This window comes from Calidris pugnax, unplaced genomic scaffold (assembly GCF_001431845.1).
Source record: "Calidris pugnax isolate Ruff unplaced genomic scaffold, ASM143184v1 scaffold162, whole genome shotgun sequence".
Classification (NCBI taxonomy): Eukaryota; Metazoa; Chordata; class Aves; order Charadriiformes; family Scolopacidae; genus Calidris; species Calidris pugnax.
This window is the reverse complement of record NW_015090900.1, coordinates 1,314,518-1,331,136: the sequence shown is the minus strand read 5'-3', so window position 1 is coordinate 1,331,136 and position 16,619 is coordinate 1,314,518. Positions and strand designations below refer to the sequence as shown.

General features: G+C 55.0%; 1 protein-coding gene across 3 annotated transcripts in view; it reads right to left on the bottom strand.

Moving 5' to 3' along the window:
• Positions 1-1,070: 1,070 nt before the first annotated feature.
• The window catches only part of ZDHHC18 (zinc finger, DHHC-type containing 18), a 16,819-nt gene continuing 1,270 nt past the window's right edge, over positions 1,071-16,619 (bottom strand). The window contains exons 1-9 of one of the 3 annotated variants that reach the window (XR_001412798.1): positions 13,680-13,834; positions 11,682-11,831; positions 10,084-10,221; positions 9,553-9,601; positions 9,020-9,122; positions 7,002-7,111; positions 5,112-5,211; positions 2,663-2,755; positions 1,071-1,820 (exon numbers count right to left, since the gene is read on the bottom strand). Coding sequence is in view for 2 of the 3 variants with exons in the window: in XM_014948719.1 (XP_014804205.1) it covers positions 5,094-5,211; positions 7,002-7,111; positions 9,020-9,122; positions 9,553-9,601; positions 10,084-10,221; positions 11,682-11,831; positions 13,680-13,840 (829 nt within the window). In the remaining variant the exon portion in view is untranslated. Of the gene's footprint in view, positions 2,756-3,114; positions 5,212-7,001; positions 7,112-9,019; positions 9,123-9,552; positions 9,602-10,083; positions 10,222-11,681; positions 11,832-13,679; positions 13,841-16,619 lie in introns of those variants that run through there. The other 2 variants (XM_014948718.1, XM_014948719.1) reach the window with 2 other exon arrangements.

Below are 16,619 nucleotides of genomic sequence, written 5' to 3'. Positions count from 1 at the left end.
AGGATGCTCGTGGCCATTCCTGGCAGCACTGGAAGGAGGTGACAGCCCACCCGGCCACCCCGTCCTCACCCATCCTCCCCAGGCTGTGGGGACGCTGCCAGCCCTTGAGTGGGGGGAGAACAACTCTTACTTTTCTAGAACTTTGGGAACTACTTACACTGCCACCCAGACTTCGGGGCTTTCCTGGCCACTCTATCCTCAAAACCACCTTTTTTTTCATTTTTTCCCAGCACTGGGCTCAAAAAAAAAAAAAAAAAACACGAAAATCAGCGGGGGGGGTGAGGGGAAGAACCCCAGGTCCCTGCACAGGGGCTGCAGCATCCCCCCGTGGAGCACCCCTGGGTGCCCCGAGTGATGAAGAGGAGCCCCTCAAAGTGTGTCACCCCCTGAGAGGGGGGACACCCAGTTCAGCCCCCCAGGCTGGCACGCTGGCTCCTGTCCCATCAGTCGAACTGGCCGTGCTGGAGGACTGGGCACCCCAGTGGCTCCGTGATGGCAGGCAGGAGGTGGAGGATGCTCGTGGCCATTCCTGGCAGCACTGGAAGGAGGTGACAGCCCACCCCGTCCTCACCCATCCTCCCCAGTCTGTGGGGACACTGACAGCCATTGAGTGGGGGGAGAACAACTCTTACTTTTCTAGAACTTTGGGAACTACTTACACTGCCACCCAGACTTTGGGGCTTTCCTGGCCACTCTATCCTCAAAACCACCTTTTTTTTCATTTTTTCCCAGCGAAAAAAAAAAAAAAAAAATCCCAAAGGTCTGGAGGTTTTTTGTTTTTTTTTTACCAAATTTTTCTGCCTCCCAGGTCCCACAGGCGCTGCCCATCGCTCCTTCCCCAGCCCCTGGTACAGGAGGGTGCAGAGCCCCAGAAGGCTGGGGACTTGCCTGGAGGCCACAGCTGAGTTTTAGGGAGCTCCTGGCTCCTTGCCCCTGACGGCAGAGGGGTGCAGCCCTCCTCGCCACCCCCCCTCACCCCTCCCCGTGCCCCACGCAGCACCGACGTGCCCAGGCACGAGCCGCAGGGAGCAGCTCCCTTCCGCCGGCAGAGCAGCAGCCAGACGCCGGAGTACAGTAAATAGGAGAAACTTTTATTTCTTACAAAAAGTAAAAGGCATAAATAGATGGGGAATTGGGGGCGGGGTGGGTGAGATCTGGCTGTGCAGCTCCCCCCCTCCCCCCAGCCTGACCACGGTGGCTGGTCAAGGTCCTGTGGGGCTTCAAGCCCTTTTCCTAAAACTAGAGCCACGCTAAGATGAGGTGGGATGGGGAGAAGGGGGTTGCAAGGGGTGAATTGTGACCAGGGACTAACTCCTGCCCGCAGAGGAGAGTCCTGGGGCACAGGGATGGTGGGGTGGGGTGGGTGATGCCACCGGTTGGCACGGTGTCACCAGCCCGCTGGAACGCTCACCGCTATCTCCCAGCAGCTACGGGAGGGGAGACACCTTCACCGGGGGGGTAAGGCTGGTGGTTATAGGGAACCACGGTGGCCCGAGTCCATCCAGTGGCAGGAGACAGCAGGAACTCCAGTTATTGCACTTGGGGGGGGGTGTGGGGGGGACACAGCAGTATGGCTTTGAGCTCTGGACCCGTGGGACGGCCATCCCGGCACCCGGAGAGGGGTTGGAAAAGCTTTTCCTTGTGCACAGTTGCTTTCCCCCCCAGTTTCTCTGGTGCTGGGAGGGAGGGAGGCGCAGCCCCGGCGAGCGGAGGCACTGGTGGTGGTCATGGCTGTGGTCCCGGGGGGCTGCCCAGGGGGTCTTGGCTCCCCACAGGATGCTCCACGAGGGGCAGAGGGCTGCAGGCCACCAGGGCTCCTGCTACTGGGTCGAGCCGGAGGGAGGGAGAGGAGAGAGGAGGAAGAGAAAGAGAGAATTAGTGCCAGAAATACACAAGTGAGGGACAGCAGGGAGCACCCAGGCTTGGTGGCAGAAAGGGGAGAGAGTCTGGGATGAAGGAGGGAGCTGGCAGCCTTCATCCATGGGGTGCTGCAGGGAGGGAGAAGGCAGGGAGGGTGCAGGGAGGGAGAGGGGCAGCTCCCCAACCCCACAAGTGAAGCAGGACTTCATCACAACGTGCTGTGGAAGGAACTCACCATGGCCATGAGCACGTTGGAGGAAGAAGCTGGTGTGAAAATAGAGCAGGGAGGAGGAGAGGGATTATCTGAACCATAGAGTGGGTCAGAGCTGGGATTAGAAATCCATTCCAGGCTCCCACTCCTCAATGTTTGAGCCACAGTTCGCTCCAAACGCTGTCTCTACATGAGTTGGGGGCTTCCTCCAAGCCTTCCCATCGTGACACCTCCGAGCATGAACTACCCAGCAAGCCCTGGGCTTCACAAACCCTCTGCCTGGAGCCACACTGTCTTCCACACACCACCACACGGACTGGGCATCTCTGTTTTGTACCAAACCCCAGCACAAAGCTGGAGGAAACCATCCCTCTCTTCTCACCAAGGCTGTGGGCAACCCCTCTGCCACAAAGCCCTGCACCAAAACCCGGGGCTGACAGCACCTCGTGCCGGTGGGATGGATGGGACACAGGGCACACAGATGTCCACACAACTGGAGGGTGATGGGCTCTGAGGACAAAGCTGGTCATGCACTGGAGATGAGATGGGTGGTTCGAGCAGATGGTGGGGAAGAAGGAAGCACTTTCTTACCAGCTAACCCTCAGAAAGCAGGGCTAACGTCCGAGGAAGGGGCAAATCCCGTCAGGCTGTGCAGGAAATGGCAAAGTCCTGGCAGGCATCCTCCTGGAGAAGACACCAGAGATTACGCACCTCAATACCTGGGTTAGACACGGGGAGCACGGATCCTGGCACAGCCCTGGGCAGAGCAAGGTGGGAGGGGAGAGGATGCTGAGGTGACGGCTTCTGGAGGAAGGGGACAGGCAAGTGGGTGAGATCCTGCCCAACCTGGGGATAGGGCACAGAAAAATCCCTTCCTCCAGCACCGATTGCTCTGAGCATCCCTCGCAGCCCCATCCTGCAGGAGGTTTTAAGAGCTTCCTTCCAGGTAAGTCCTGAGCCCAATAAAAAGTCCAACTGCCACATTAAACAGAGAGACACCTGCCCTCTTCTGTCTCAGAGGAGTAAAATAATAATCCAAGCGATTAAACTCTTTAAAAATAGAATTTTATTATGTTGAGTAACAAAGGAAACTGGTTTAAATAAAAACAGGAAGGAGTTTGGCCCCTGATAACAACCCCCCCCACTGCTCCTCACTCCCCAGCACCAGTCCCTCTGGGCACAGCTCGGCCCCACAGCTCCTGGAAGGAAGGGACAAGCCCCTCGGGGGACATCCCTGGAGGAGAAGAGGGGAGGGAAGGGCAGGGTGGCTTCTCCAGATGCAACACAGGCCACAGCCACGTGCTAAAGGGCCTGGCCCATGAGATGGCACAAAGCAAGGGCCATCTGCTGGGATCCAGGAGGGATCCAGAAGGAATTCAGCAGCCTCTGCTGCCCTGCTCCCACCTCAGCTCTTCGTGGAGGGGAAGGTAGAGCTGGTGGCCACAGCAAACAAACATTAGCCCTCTGCAGCCACCCAGCCACATGAGGCCAGGGGAACATTGTGCCCCTGCCATCCCCCAGCACCCCCCGAAGCTGCGTGTGGGCCGGCACCATCAGTGTGCAAAGCACAACGCTGGTGAGTTCACGGGGGATGGGGTGCCCCCCCAGAAATGTGCTGCCTCTGCCTGAGGTTAAAACACACGCATCTGACCCGGGGAAACCTCACCAGGGAGCTTGACACGAAATACTGCAAGCCTCTGCCCTGGTGCTAACATGCACAACGCTACCTGCACCGAATATAAAACATTCTACATAGTAAAAAAAAAATAATCTACAAATTGTGCAAAAATATCCAGCAGCTTTTAATCACATGATTCAAGTATTGCTAACAAGGTCTGTGACTCTCCTCTGCGCACACCCCAGTGTCAGTCTGGCTCTCCCGTGCCTCTGTGGGCACAGAGTGATGCTCGAGGATGCATCCAGGCACATGGAAATCGCTCTGGAGGTGCTTGGGGACAGCCCTGCTCTCATCTGCTGGCCAGAAACCCAACCCAAGAGCAGGAGGTGAGGTTACCAGAGACCAGCACCCACCAACTGCTTCCTCTGGGAAACTCCACCTGGGGATTTCACCCACTTTCCTGTTGCCTTTTGGTCTCCTGGGGATGGGACGTAACCAGGCTTTTCTGGCACAGCAAAGGTTCCCAAATCTTACAGCTGTAGCCTGGCCAACCAGCATCTCATGATGAGAGTCACAGGGGCACTGCGTGTTTCTTCTTCCCCATTAAAAGGAGGGTCATCCTAATTTGTATCCTTGCTGCAAAACCTTCTCTTACTGACGACTGGCAGGGCCAAAACACAACGAGGTTTTCAGCACCCTCCCAGTAACCAGCCAGAAAATAGGACCAACAGCAGCTGGGACAAGCTGCCACGTTTGCTGGGAGCCAGAGCCCTCCCAACTGAACAGCCCCAACTTACCAAGGCACAGCAGCTTCTGGAAAAGAAAAGCTGCTCCAGCAGCGGCCGAGGTGAGAACCCGGCCATTTAGGGACAGAACAGCCCTTCCACGTCGGCACAGGGGAGAGGGACATGATCACGGAGGTGACAGGGGCAGCCAGAGGGAACATACACCTCCACCAGCCCAGAAGACGAGGCGTGACAGCCCAGCTCAGAGTGGAAACCAGTCCCCACCTCCCACCTCAGTATTCCCGGCAGGAAACACAGCGAAATCCCTGGAGCAGACACTCCAGGCTCGGAGCTCTGGTGGCTCCCCAGATCCACTCGCTTCCCAGACGCAGCAGGGAAGTGAATTTCCCCACTTTTTCTGCACGAGTCTGAGGGTCTCGCGCGCTGTTGGGCTCTACCAGTCCAAAGTCCCGACAGGCCACATCACAGTGAAACAAATAAACAAATTAAAATAAATTAATTAAAAAAAAAAAAAGAAAAAAGAAAGGCAACGAATGGCTCGACTGAGTCTTTGGCAGCTCTGCGTCGCAGGGCTGTCCCGCCTGAGGCTGGGGAGATGGCACGAGGGGAAGGTACCGGCTGGAACGAGGTGCAGGCACTGGGCTACGTCACAGCACTGCTAGGGGATGCCTCCTACCATGCTGGTGTCAGCTTTGGCTCCAAAGGAAGGGATTTCACTCTTAGGACTGGCGGGGGTCCCGACATCTGGCTGGATAAATCCTCTTCTGTCTATCAAGCTGGAAAAGAGAAGGGAAAATGCACGAGGGGAGAGAAATTAAGGAAGAGTCAGGGAAGACAGGAGCTGGGAAGCCACAGAGAGGGCTGTCCTCGTGGGAACCACCAAGCAAAGCACGGGCAGGAGCTGCCCATTAGAGAAACCACAAAGTTATCACACAAGCCACCAAACAGCCTTTGGGCTGTTAAAGCTTTGGGTCACCGCAAACCCAAAGAGGGAACTGGCACGAGGTCTTTACAACGGGGAAACACGGCGAGCGAGGGAAGGAGGGCTGCAAAAACACTGCTCTCCCCACACAAACCTCCCAGCAAACGGCTGGGCTCCATCCCAAGTGGCAGATTGATCACCTCCAAGAGGCAGCACTGGCATTTGGGCACCCCAAGAAAAAGCTTGGGGGTACTTCAGAGAGCAGGGCCAGATTTATAAGCGTAAAACACACTTTGACACCCTCCCCTGCTGCTGTCTTACACGGAGTTAGTTACTCTGAGATACAAATCCAAATAGGATCCAGGGAAAAAAACCCCTTTGTCTCCAGGGTCCCCTCTCCAGGGTCTCCACGTGCTCTGGGAAAGGCTGAGAGCTCCCCACCAGGGTGCAGGACCTGAACCCCTGCAGCACAGCGCAAGGGGACCTGTCCCTGCCCAATGGCACCCTCTTGTGACAAGAGCAGCCATGATCCTGCTCCGGGTCCCAAAATTTCCTTTCACCTGCAGGAAACTTCATCAGCCTTTGTCCTTTCTCTAACACAGGTGCTGGTTAAGGGTAAGGGCACTTGGTGGGATGCTACTAAGCATTTGAGGTCATCTCAGCGGTGGTAAAGAGCAGGATGTCCACACTGCCTTGTGCAGTTCTCTGCTGGCCACTTACAGAATAATGGAATGGTTAGAGTTGGAAGGGACCTTAAAACCCATCCAGTTCCAACCCCCTGCCCTGGGCAGGGACACCTCCCACCAGACCAGGTTGCTCCAAGCCCCCTCCAACCTGGCCTTGAACCCCTCCAGGGATGGGGAAGCCACAGCTTCTCTGGGCAACCTGTTCCAGTGTCTCACCACCCTCACAGCAAAGAAGTTCTTTCTGGTATCTCATCTAAATCTTCCCTCTTTCAATTTAAAACCATTCCCCCTTGTCCTGTCACTGCACTCCCTGACAAAGAGTCCCTCCCCAGCTCTCCTGGAGCTCCCTTCAGATATTGGAAGGGGCTCTAAGGTCTCCCTGGAGCCTTCTCTTCTCCAGGCTGAACAACCCCAGCTCTCCCAGCCTGTCCTCACAGCAGAGGTGCTCCATCCCTCTGATCATCTCCATGGCCCTCCACTGGGCCCCTTCCAACAGGTCCACGTCCTTCCTGTGCTGAGGACTCCAGAGCTGGACACAGGCTCCAGGTGGGGTCTCAACAGAGCAGAGGGGCAGAATCACCTCCTTGTGACCTGCTGGCCATGCTTCTTTTGATGCAGCCCAGGATGCAGACACGTGCTAAGAAATACTGCCACGGTGTTTGCCAGCTGCTGCCAAGCTCTCTGGTGCCCCTACTCTCCCCTTACTGAATCTCAGGACACGTTTTATCTGCAAACTCCATCACCAGTGACCCAAACTCATCGCTCAAACACTTATATCTCTTAGGCATTTCTCCAGCTGCTCTCTGTGAAGACTGGGAAACTCCTTCCCCACCATGGTGGGAGCAGAGGTGTTTGTGCTGACACAGTTCCCCCGAACCCTGATAAATCTGTCCTTTCCAAGGCCCCTCTCACGGAGGGGGGTGCAATTCCCAAGGCCGTGGAGGTCCAAGGCTCTTACCTGGGATGGAATGGTCCACACAGCACCGCACAGCAGTTTGTGAGGATACTTTTATGGCTGTAGGGATTGGCAAACTCTGAGCCCCTCTTGTTTGACCAGGACCCTTTGATCTGAAAGGGAAAGGACAGACCCAGGTTACGATACGAAAGATACGATAGCAGATAAATAGAATCATATAATCATAGAATGGTTTGGGTTGGAAGGGACCTCAAAGATCATCCAGTTCCAACCCCCCTGCCCTGGGCAGGGACACCTCCCACCAGACCAGGTTGCTCAAGGCCCCATCCAGCCTGCCCTTGAACCCCTCCAGGGATGGGGCATCCACAACTTCCCTGGACCACCTGTTCCTGTGTCTCACCACCCTCATAGTAAAAAATTTCTTCCTGATATCTAATCTGAATCTTTTTTCTTCCAATTTAAAACCGTTTCCCCTTGTCCTATCACTACACCTCCTGGCAAAGAGTCCCTCCCCAGCTCTTCTATAGGCACCCTTCAGGTATTGAAAGGCCACTATAAGGTCTCCCCAGAGCCTTCTCTTCTCCAGGCTGAACAATCCCAGCTCCCCCAGCCTGTCTTCATAGGAGAGGTGCTCCATTAATTACAAAATTACACGAGAATGGACTCTGTTCCAAGCCTTGCCCAGGAGGTGGAAGGCTTGTCTTACTGCAAACGTCCTCCCTCTCTTTGCCTTAAAAGCAGGACAAGCTGCAGAAAGGCAGCCAGAGGAGACTGCAATATGCTGCTCCTGCCTCTGCCAACGTTCAACCTTGCAGCTAGAAACCTCCAGAGCTGTGTCCTCCCCCTGCACAGCAGCTTCTCAGTGTCCCCATCCTCAACACCAGGCTCCTCCTCCTCCACCTCCTCCTCCTCCTCCAGGAGGCTGAAAGCTCCTCGGAGCAGAGCTCAGGGTCCCTCCTGAGTGCAAACAACGGGGATTACCAGGAGGGAGGAACAACCTCATCTCCCCCCACCCTGAGCAGCTGCCACCAGGACTCTGATTTCGAAACCCCGGTCACGTCAAGCGTGGGCACAGGAGAGGGGGCAGATGCTATACCTGGCCTCAGCCCCCGGCTGCAGCCAACCATTTACCATTACATTTCCTCCTTTTGTTGTTTTCTGGTTTTTTTAACTTCCTCTCCCCCGTGGCAGGGGAAGGCTGGCAACGCGGGCAACGGGGCCACGTGCTTCAGACCTGGTGCTCTCAGAAAACTGGGGTGCAACCCCCTCCCCTCCCCAATTCGCTTCACTTACACAGCCTTGAGCATCTCTGCCAACACCTCTGAACGTAACAGAAAGGTGGAGAGGAAAAGGGAGGGGAAAAAAGGTTAAAAAAAAAAAAGGGATGCAAACCTGTCTTCTGCAGTGCTGGCAGCCTCCAGCAAGGATTACAGGTCCTTCTGGCCAGGAGGGTGAATTTTCATCCCCAGGATCAGACAGATCCTGCTTTTCCCTACAATCAGCCCCCCTCGGGGTACTCATTTGGCCCTCGGAGCCTGCCCGCACCCCAAACTTGGATGTTCATCTCGTCAGGAGGTGTCTGTACATTATTAGACATGAGGAACCGATAGAGACAAAGGGACTTGCCCAGGGTCTCAGAGGAAACCCGTGGTTATGCAGGACGCTGAATTAAGATCACCCAGGCCAACACCCAAACAAATCTCTGGGGACAGCCTTCCTTTTTCAGTCTGGAAACTCCTAATTTGAAGTCAGACCCTGTGCAGACTGGAAAAAACACCCATGTGACCTCTCTAACATCTCAGCCCCACACGGCCAAGCAACACGTCTTGCACGGTCCCCCCCACTGCTGAGGGTGCTGCTTCTCCCCCACTCAGCCACCTGAAAATACAGCCCAAAAATGCCTTGGGAAAGGCTGTTTGCTTTGCAGTGGGTTATTACTGTTAAGGAAGCATCCCATATGGAGATTCTGCACTGAGGCAGGCAGCCAAGGACGCCCCAAAAGCCTCCCCTCTGCTTAGGAAGGGCCAGCCCTGCAGAAGGACGAGTGTCCAGGTACTTACATCTTCGTTCGTCGTCAGGTTGGAGGCGACCAAATAAGTGTGAAAACCTGAGAGGCCCAAAATAGACCAGACGGAGAAAAAACAAATCACCAGCTCCAGCACAGTGGGGGGAAAAAAACAAAACAAAAAAACCCAAAACAAAACAGTCAAGGAAGTCTCAAGGAACAAAATCATCCTGCAAGGAGAGGCAGAGGACTGATCTGGGAGGTACACAAAAACATCCCCACTCCCCCCACCATTCCACAGGCTTCCACCAAGGCACAGCCTGTTCCCATTTCCACATAAACTTGCAAACTGGGAAACAAGTTTGTCACCCGCTCTCGGTCCCCGGTGGTGAACTAAATAAGGAATTAAAGGTCTTCCCGGGTTGTTATCAGCCTACAGATGCCCGTCTGCCCCCACCAGGTAGCTCAGGGACTAAATTAAGTTGTGGAAAGCACATGAAGGTGACCCTACAAGGAGCTCGTTGTGCTTCTGTTACACAATTAGTGTTGCTGCACCAGCCTGAGCAGCTGATGGCATCGGAAGGATATCTGGCCGGTGTCGTCTTCAGAGTGGTGAGGAATCCATCTGTCTGAGAGCCTGCAAAGCAAAAGAGGAGAAGGAACGTCCTTCCATCAGGCAGCCTTGCATCTCCAGCCAACTCCTCACCCCCCAGCACGCAGCCACCCCCCTGTGGGCCACATGGACCTGCCTGAGGAACATCTGCAGTCTGTAACTTTGCAGACACATCAAGGCACAGACACAGCTCCAGGAGATTTGGGCAAAGTCACCTTCTCCACCAAGTTAAGGGCAGATGCACCCACCAGCTCCTTTGCTCTGGAGGGGACATCACCAGCTCCCCAGGGCTCTATGCTGCGAGGTGCAGGGTGGGGGGGACCTGTGGGTCCCTGTGGTCCGAGACCCCCTTGATTCAGGCCACCAGCACCCAAAAAATCCTGGTGTAACCCATCCAGCCCCTTCCCAGGCTGTGTCCAACAGGAATGGTGACCCCAGCACTGCCTCAACGGCTGGTGGCCAGGAGTTCATGGCCCACAGGGGTGCTGGCCCCCCCTGGTACTTACGCAGGGTGAGGTGGGTGACGACGCAAGCGAAGATGAAGGCTGTCAGGAAGGAGAGGGAGAGGATGAAGGCGTAGAAGTAGCGGTAGTTGCGCTTCCCCACGCAGTTGCCCACCCAGGGGCAGTGGTGATCAAACCTCTCTGGAAAAAAAAGGGGAAAAAAAGGGACACGGTGAGGACTCCTGCCACCTCGCACCCTGGAATACAGCAAATTCTGCTCATTCTCCAAAAACCAGGGGCTACAAACCGAGCTTCCCCCCACCCCCCCCAGACCAGCACCCCTCTGCTGCAGTTCGTTAGCGAGAAGTTTCAGTGCTGCCTGCTCACATGCCCTTTTTTTTAAATCATCAAAGGCCAAACCCCGGCTCTCAGCAAACCCTGCAGAAACACAAGCCTTGTGACTGGTAATACCTACCATTACTAAAACCGAAAGAGAAGAGGGAAAGTGCAGCAGTTTTTCCAGTACTTCACAGCGCTGGGGGGGGGGTGTGCAGCATCGCTGCTCCCTTTCTGCCTGGCAGCTTCACCTCCCCCCCCACCCCCTCCAAGCCTTCTTCGGGGCAGAAAATAGCTTTCAAAGTTATAAAGATACGTCTCTAAAAACCACAGAAAGCACCTGAGAAGCCAGGGCAGGTGCAGTATAACTGGAAACACTCCCCTTTCTAATGAAAGGGCTGTGTCTCAGACTAACAGGACGGTGGTGACAATTCTGCAGGGGACACCAGCACAAACAAAACCCCCCCTCGTGCACAAAGCAGGCACCTGCCTGCACCCCCAGACTCTGCTCCAGCCACTGCTGCTTTCCAGCGAGCTGTGCCAGGGTAAGGAGGAGTCATGGCCACCCACCACCGTCCCCAAACACCTAAAGCTTGGCAACTCCCAAATTTCTTCTCTTGAGCAGAGCCTTGGGGTCCGCAATGGGTCGGTCGCCCCCCAGGCTCCCCCAGCACACAGTGTAAAGCACAACCTCTGCATCCACGAGGTACAGGACCAGCAGCAGCCACGTGAGGATTAAAATATCCGTTAAAATGTCCCCAAATCACACACCACCCTGCTGCCAGCTCAAGTTGCTGCACTGCAGCCTGGGAACCCACCTCCCTGCAGCTGCCCCACGCCTCTGCCTGCCCCTGTGGAGCCACCAGAGACTGAATTTCATTGAATTTCACTGCATTTTTAGAGTTGGAAGGGACCATAGACTTGTCTTCAGGTCTTTATTCATCCCCTCCTGCCCCACCGCAGTCTGAAGGCACAGGGAGAGGATACAGAAGAGCTCAACCAGCACCTACGGTGGTGTCTCAACCAGCCTGGCACCAGCACAACCACAGACAACAAGGAGCCTGCAGCAAATCCTGTGTTTGGTGGGGACCTTTACTGCATTTCATGGTACAGACCTCCCAGAACTGGGGAGAGCAGAGACACGGAGTCTCAGATTAGTTGTCCCCTCGCCCTGCACCGGTGCTGCTTTCATTTTAAGCGGGAAGAAGAGAGACCACTCAAGTATCTCATTTTATAATCCTTCACGAGAAGCAAAAGCGACGCGTCCAGGAGCATAAAAACATGCAGGAGAGAGAGAGCAGCCCCTTCCCACTCTCTGGACTTACCCACGCAGTTGTCGCAGACGCTGCAGTGAGAGGTGCGGGGAGGACGGAACATCTTGCAGGTGTAGCAGTACTTGAGCTTCACCACGTACTTGTTTATCACCACCTCCATGGTGCGGGCTGGTGGGCGGTAGGTGGAGGTGCCCATGCTGTCTGCGAGGACAAGGAGGGACAGTCAAACCCCTGCAGGGGTCAAACCCCAGCCCCTCTGCCCTCCCCGTATCACCCCAAGCCCCTTCCTGGCAGGGGAAGGGATGGCCACGTGCTCTGCTGGTTTTGATTAAAAGCCCAGAGGTGGCTCAGCCAACAGGATTTGTTGCAGGGTGGGCAGCCAGGAACTCCTCACAGCATTATTTATGTCCTTTCCTTGTCTGCTCACTGCAGGGATGCCAGGAGGAAGTTAATATCTGCCCAACAGTGTGAGTAGGTAAAGCAATTTATAAATAGCAGGCAGAAAAGCAGCAGTGGTAACGTGCCCGGTGACACCAACTCATCCCCGTTGTCTCACGGATCACAACACGAGGAGACAGCATCATCTGCTGTCCCACGGGTGGTCCCTCCTCTGCTCTGAGCAGCCAAGTTACAGAAATCAGGGTAAAACTCCCCAGAAGCCACCCCCAGCACACGACTTGCCAACCCACAGCTGGAGCCAGCGGCACCGCCGGGCTCCAGGGACTCATTTCCACCCCAGCAGTGGAGGACGGAGAGCAGGTCTCAAGAGCTCCAGGCAGATTTCATCAAAATTGGACGTGTATCTGTTTAGTAGCACGAGAGGATTCCTCCTCTTCAAGGTCGAGATTGAGGATTTTGAGAGACACCACGAGTTACATCTGCCTGTGCTGGCACCTCATGATTCACCGGGGACCGGCACCTGGAGACTCTTTCTCTGCTCAGCAAAAGCTGGAAAAACCTCTGTATCACGTTTGTAGTTTTGGGGGGTTATTCCCTTTTTTCCAGTCACTCTTATAAGAGCCCCTTTCCAACTCAAGTCTTTGAAAACAAAGATGTAGCAGTAAGCAGGGTAAGAGGATAATAAGTGGATTATATTAAGGGTAACAGCTGGCACATCAGGCAGCATCTGCAGCCAGATTACAGCTTTAGGCACTTATATATAGAAACATGGATTTAAAACCATATTTTTTTTAGTCCAATGTAGAATTACTGCCTTGCAACCGCCTTCGGTGGGGCAGGTTCAAGCTGTCTCCCATCAGCTTTGCTAAAGCATTTGTTCCTACGGGTCACATCACCAAGGTCCACGGACCCTGGACGGGCACACACCTCCTTGGCTGCCACCAAAACAGCGTGACGTGGCAGTCTGCAGATGGGGACAGGCATTAGCATACTGTTGGAAAGCATCAGGGTAAAGAAAACGCTGCAGCACAGCGGGCTGGATGGCAAATCATAATCTCAAAAAAGCATTCATGCCTAAATTAATTAATTACCCTTGGTCCTCACCGCCCGTATTTTGCAGAAGGTGGCAGAGGGTCAGATTTTGGACAACGTTCAGGGTAACCTACAGAGCCCACACACTCTCCATTTGTCTTCAGGAGCCCACCAGCCTGACTCCGGAGGGGATTTTGTGCTCCTCAGGCACTGGCACACAGTCCCTAATGCATTTAGGACACGGATGCCACCAGCTGTCCCTCCCCTGGGCTCTGCACAGGGACACTGCCTGCTCAAGTCTTGTCCCAAGGGCAGGAGCAGGTACAGCCACGACCCACCCTACTGGGTTTTCTCTCTGAAAGTGATGGGACTGGACAAAAACACATCCTACCTCTGCTTCTCTGCAGACCCTCTCTCTGAAACGCTGCCTGCTGTGCTAGAGGAGCTCATCACACCTCTCTTACCGGGGTCCCCAAGACACTGTCAAGCTCCACGACCTGATATTCTGGGGTTTTTTTCCCCAGAGACTCACTGAGCTTGAAATGTGTGACACACACACACACACACACAGAGAAGCAAGCACTGGACCAAACACAGGAGAGGGAACAGGAGTCTCACCGATCCGCTTTTCCAGGTCCGCGGCCTCGCTTGGGGTGGCTCTGGGCAGGATGCCCGGGTCTCGGAAGCTCGTCTGGAGCAGGCAGCTGATGACAAAGAAGAAGAGGACGGCTGCAATGATGGGGATGGCCAAGGTGAGGTGACTGGCAAGGAAGGGGCAGCTGTTAAAACGCTTGGGGTGGCTCTGGGCAGGATGCCCGGGTCTCGGAAGCTCGTCTGGAGCAGGCAGCTGATGACAAAGAAGAAGAGGACGGCTGCAATGATGGGGATGGCCAAGGTGAGGTGACTGGCAAGGAAAGGGCAGCTGTTAAAAGAAAAGGAAAAAAACACACCGTTACCAACTGTCGCCGCAGAACCGGCTGTCGACGGTGACGTCCCACACCATGGACTCTCACGCCCGGGTCTCGGAAGCTCGTCTGGAGCAGGCAGCTGATGACGAAGAAGAAGAGGACGGCTGCAATGATGGGGATGGCCAAGGTGAGGTGACTGGCAAGGAAGGGGCAGCTGTTAAAAGAAAAGGAAAAAAACACACCGTTACCAACCATCGCCGCAGAACCAACTGTCGGCGGTGACGTCCCACACCATGGACTCTCATGAGGTGGCACCTCCGCTTTGAAAAGACCCCTGGAACAGCAAGAGCCAGCCCAGAAAAAAACAGAAAGCACTGGGAAGACCGTGTCTCTGGCACAAAAGTGGCAGTACAAGCCCCTCTACACAAGCTCCTCGCCTTTCTGAAGTCCCAGGACCCCGTTTCAAAAACCTTTCAGCCGGGTCACCTTCCAGTGGTTCCCAGTGAGAGGACGAGGGGCAACGGGCACAAGTTGGAACAGAAGAGGTTCCACTCAAATATGAGGAGAAACTTCTTCACGGTGAGGGTGGCAGAGCCCTGGAACAGGCTGCCCAGGGAGGGTGTGGAGTCCCCTTCTTTGGAGATTTTCAAGACCCACCTGGATGCAGCCCTGAGTAACATGCTCTGACAAGCTCTAGGCAATCCTGCTTCAGCAGAGGAGTTACAGAATTACAGAATCACAGAATTACAGAATTATCTAGGCTGGAAGAGACCCTCAGGATCATCGAGTCCAGCCATCCACCCTACTATAAAGTACTCTCCTACACCATATCCCCCAACACCACATCTAAACAGTTCTTAAACACAGTCAGGGATGGTGACTCAACCACCTCCCCGGGCAGCCTATTCCAATGCCCTATCACTCTCTCTGTGAAGAAGTTGGACTAGATGATCTCTATGGTCCCTTCCAACTCTAAAAACTCAGTGAAATTCAGTGAAATTCTGCAACGGCGGCACTGAGAACCCGTGGAGGAACATCCCGAGCTGAGCAGGAACCAGCACCGGCGCAAACACCACCCCATTCGGTCTGCACAGGTGAAGTGGAGAAGGGATTTGCCTGGGATTTAACCCAGCTTTGATGTCTCCAGGTGACTCCCATGCCCCTCATGGTGGGTCAGAGGTTTGGATGGTGATGCCTTCCAGCCCTGATGGGTCACCAGGCACCTTGGCCAACAGCACCCGCTCCAGGGCTCATCGTACCGTGACCTGGGGCTGCTTTATCACCCATGGGGACAACGGCATCATCAGGGCAGCTCCGTTACTTCCCGAGGAGGGAAGGTGGCCGAGGAACAAGGCTCTTGGCCAGAGACCCCTCCCGTCCCTCGCTCCGTGGGGGACCCACCTGGATGCAGCCCTGAGTAACATGCTCTGACAAGCTCTAGGCAATCCTGCTTCAGCAGGGGAGTTGGACTAGATGATCTCTATGGTCCCTTCCAACTCTAAAAACTCAGTGAAATTCAGTGAAATTCTGCAACGGCGGCACTGAGAACCCGTGGAGGAACATCCCGAGCTGAGCAGGAACCAGCACCGGCGCAAACACCACCCCATTCGGTCTGCACAGGTGAAGTGGAGAAGGAATTTGGCTGGGATTCAACCCAGCTTTGATGTCTCCAGGTGACTCCTGTGCCCTTCGTGGTGGGTCAGAGGTTTGGATGGCGATGCCTTCCAGCCAGGCACCTTGGCTGACGGCACCCGCTCCAGAGCTCACCATATCATGACCCGGGGCTGCTTTATCACCCGTGGGGACAACGGCATCATCAGGGCAGCTCCGTTACTTCCCGAGGAGGGAAGGTGGCCGAGGAACACGGCTCTTGGCCAGAGACCCCTCCCGTCCCTCGCTCCGTGGGGGATTTGCTATTATAAGCAATAAGTCCCCGGAGAGGGAAGCTGCTCCAGCCCCGGTGCCCACGGGCAGTGCTAAGTCTGGGTAAGGCTGTGAGGCAGTTGGAGAGGATTAAGCAACTTCTGTTTCACCTCCCAAGCTCAGCCATCCAGGACAAAGCAGCCACCGAGCAACAAAACCCCCTTCAGCCCGGGACTAAAGCTGCTGCCCAGCCCCTCTGTGGGACAGAAAGGTCTCTGGAGTGGGAGACTTGAGCTTGTTGCCACCCTCTTTTCCAGGAGAATCCCTGGATCCTGCTTTTCCCTCTGTCAGGCAACAAGAAATGATAATGCCACCCTCTTTTCCAGGAGAATCCCTGGACCCCGCTTTTCCTTCTGTCAGGCAACAAGAAATGACATTAAAAAATAAAAAAACACCCAAACAAAACGTGAAGTGCAGACAGAGGCAAGAAGTATTTGCTCTGTCTCTAGCAAACCCTCACCCCTGCAAGAGGAGCACACACACACACACACACACACACACACACGGCTAAAATAACAACTCGGAAAGCCCCAGGGCATCTTCAACCAAGAAAAGAACGACTGGGTGAGAAGGGAGGGGGGAGCAGATGTCCTCTGCGTGGCCGGGCACAAAGCAGTCACTGTGCTGGCGCTGCCCGTTAGCTTCAGAGGCAGCGGAGAAAGCTGTCAGAGGGGCACAGATGACACTCAGAAAGGGTGTTTTTTCGCGTGGGGATGCTGTTCCTGCC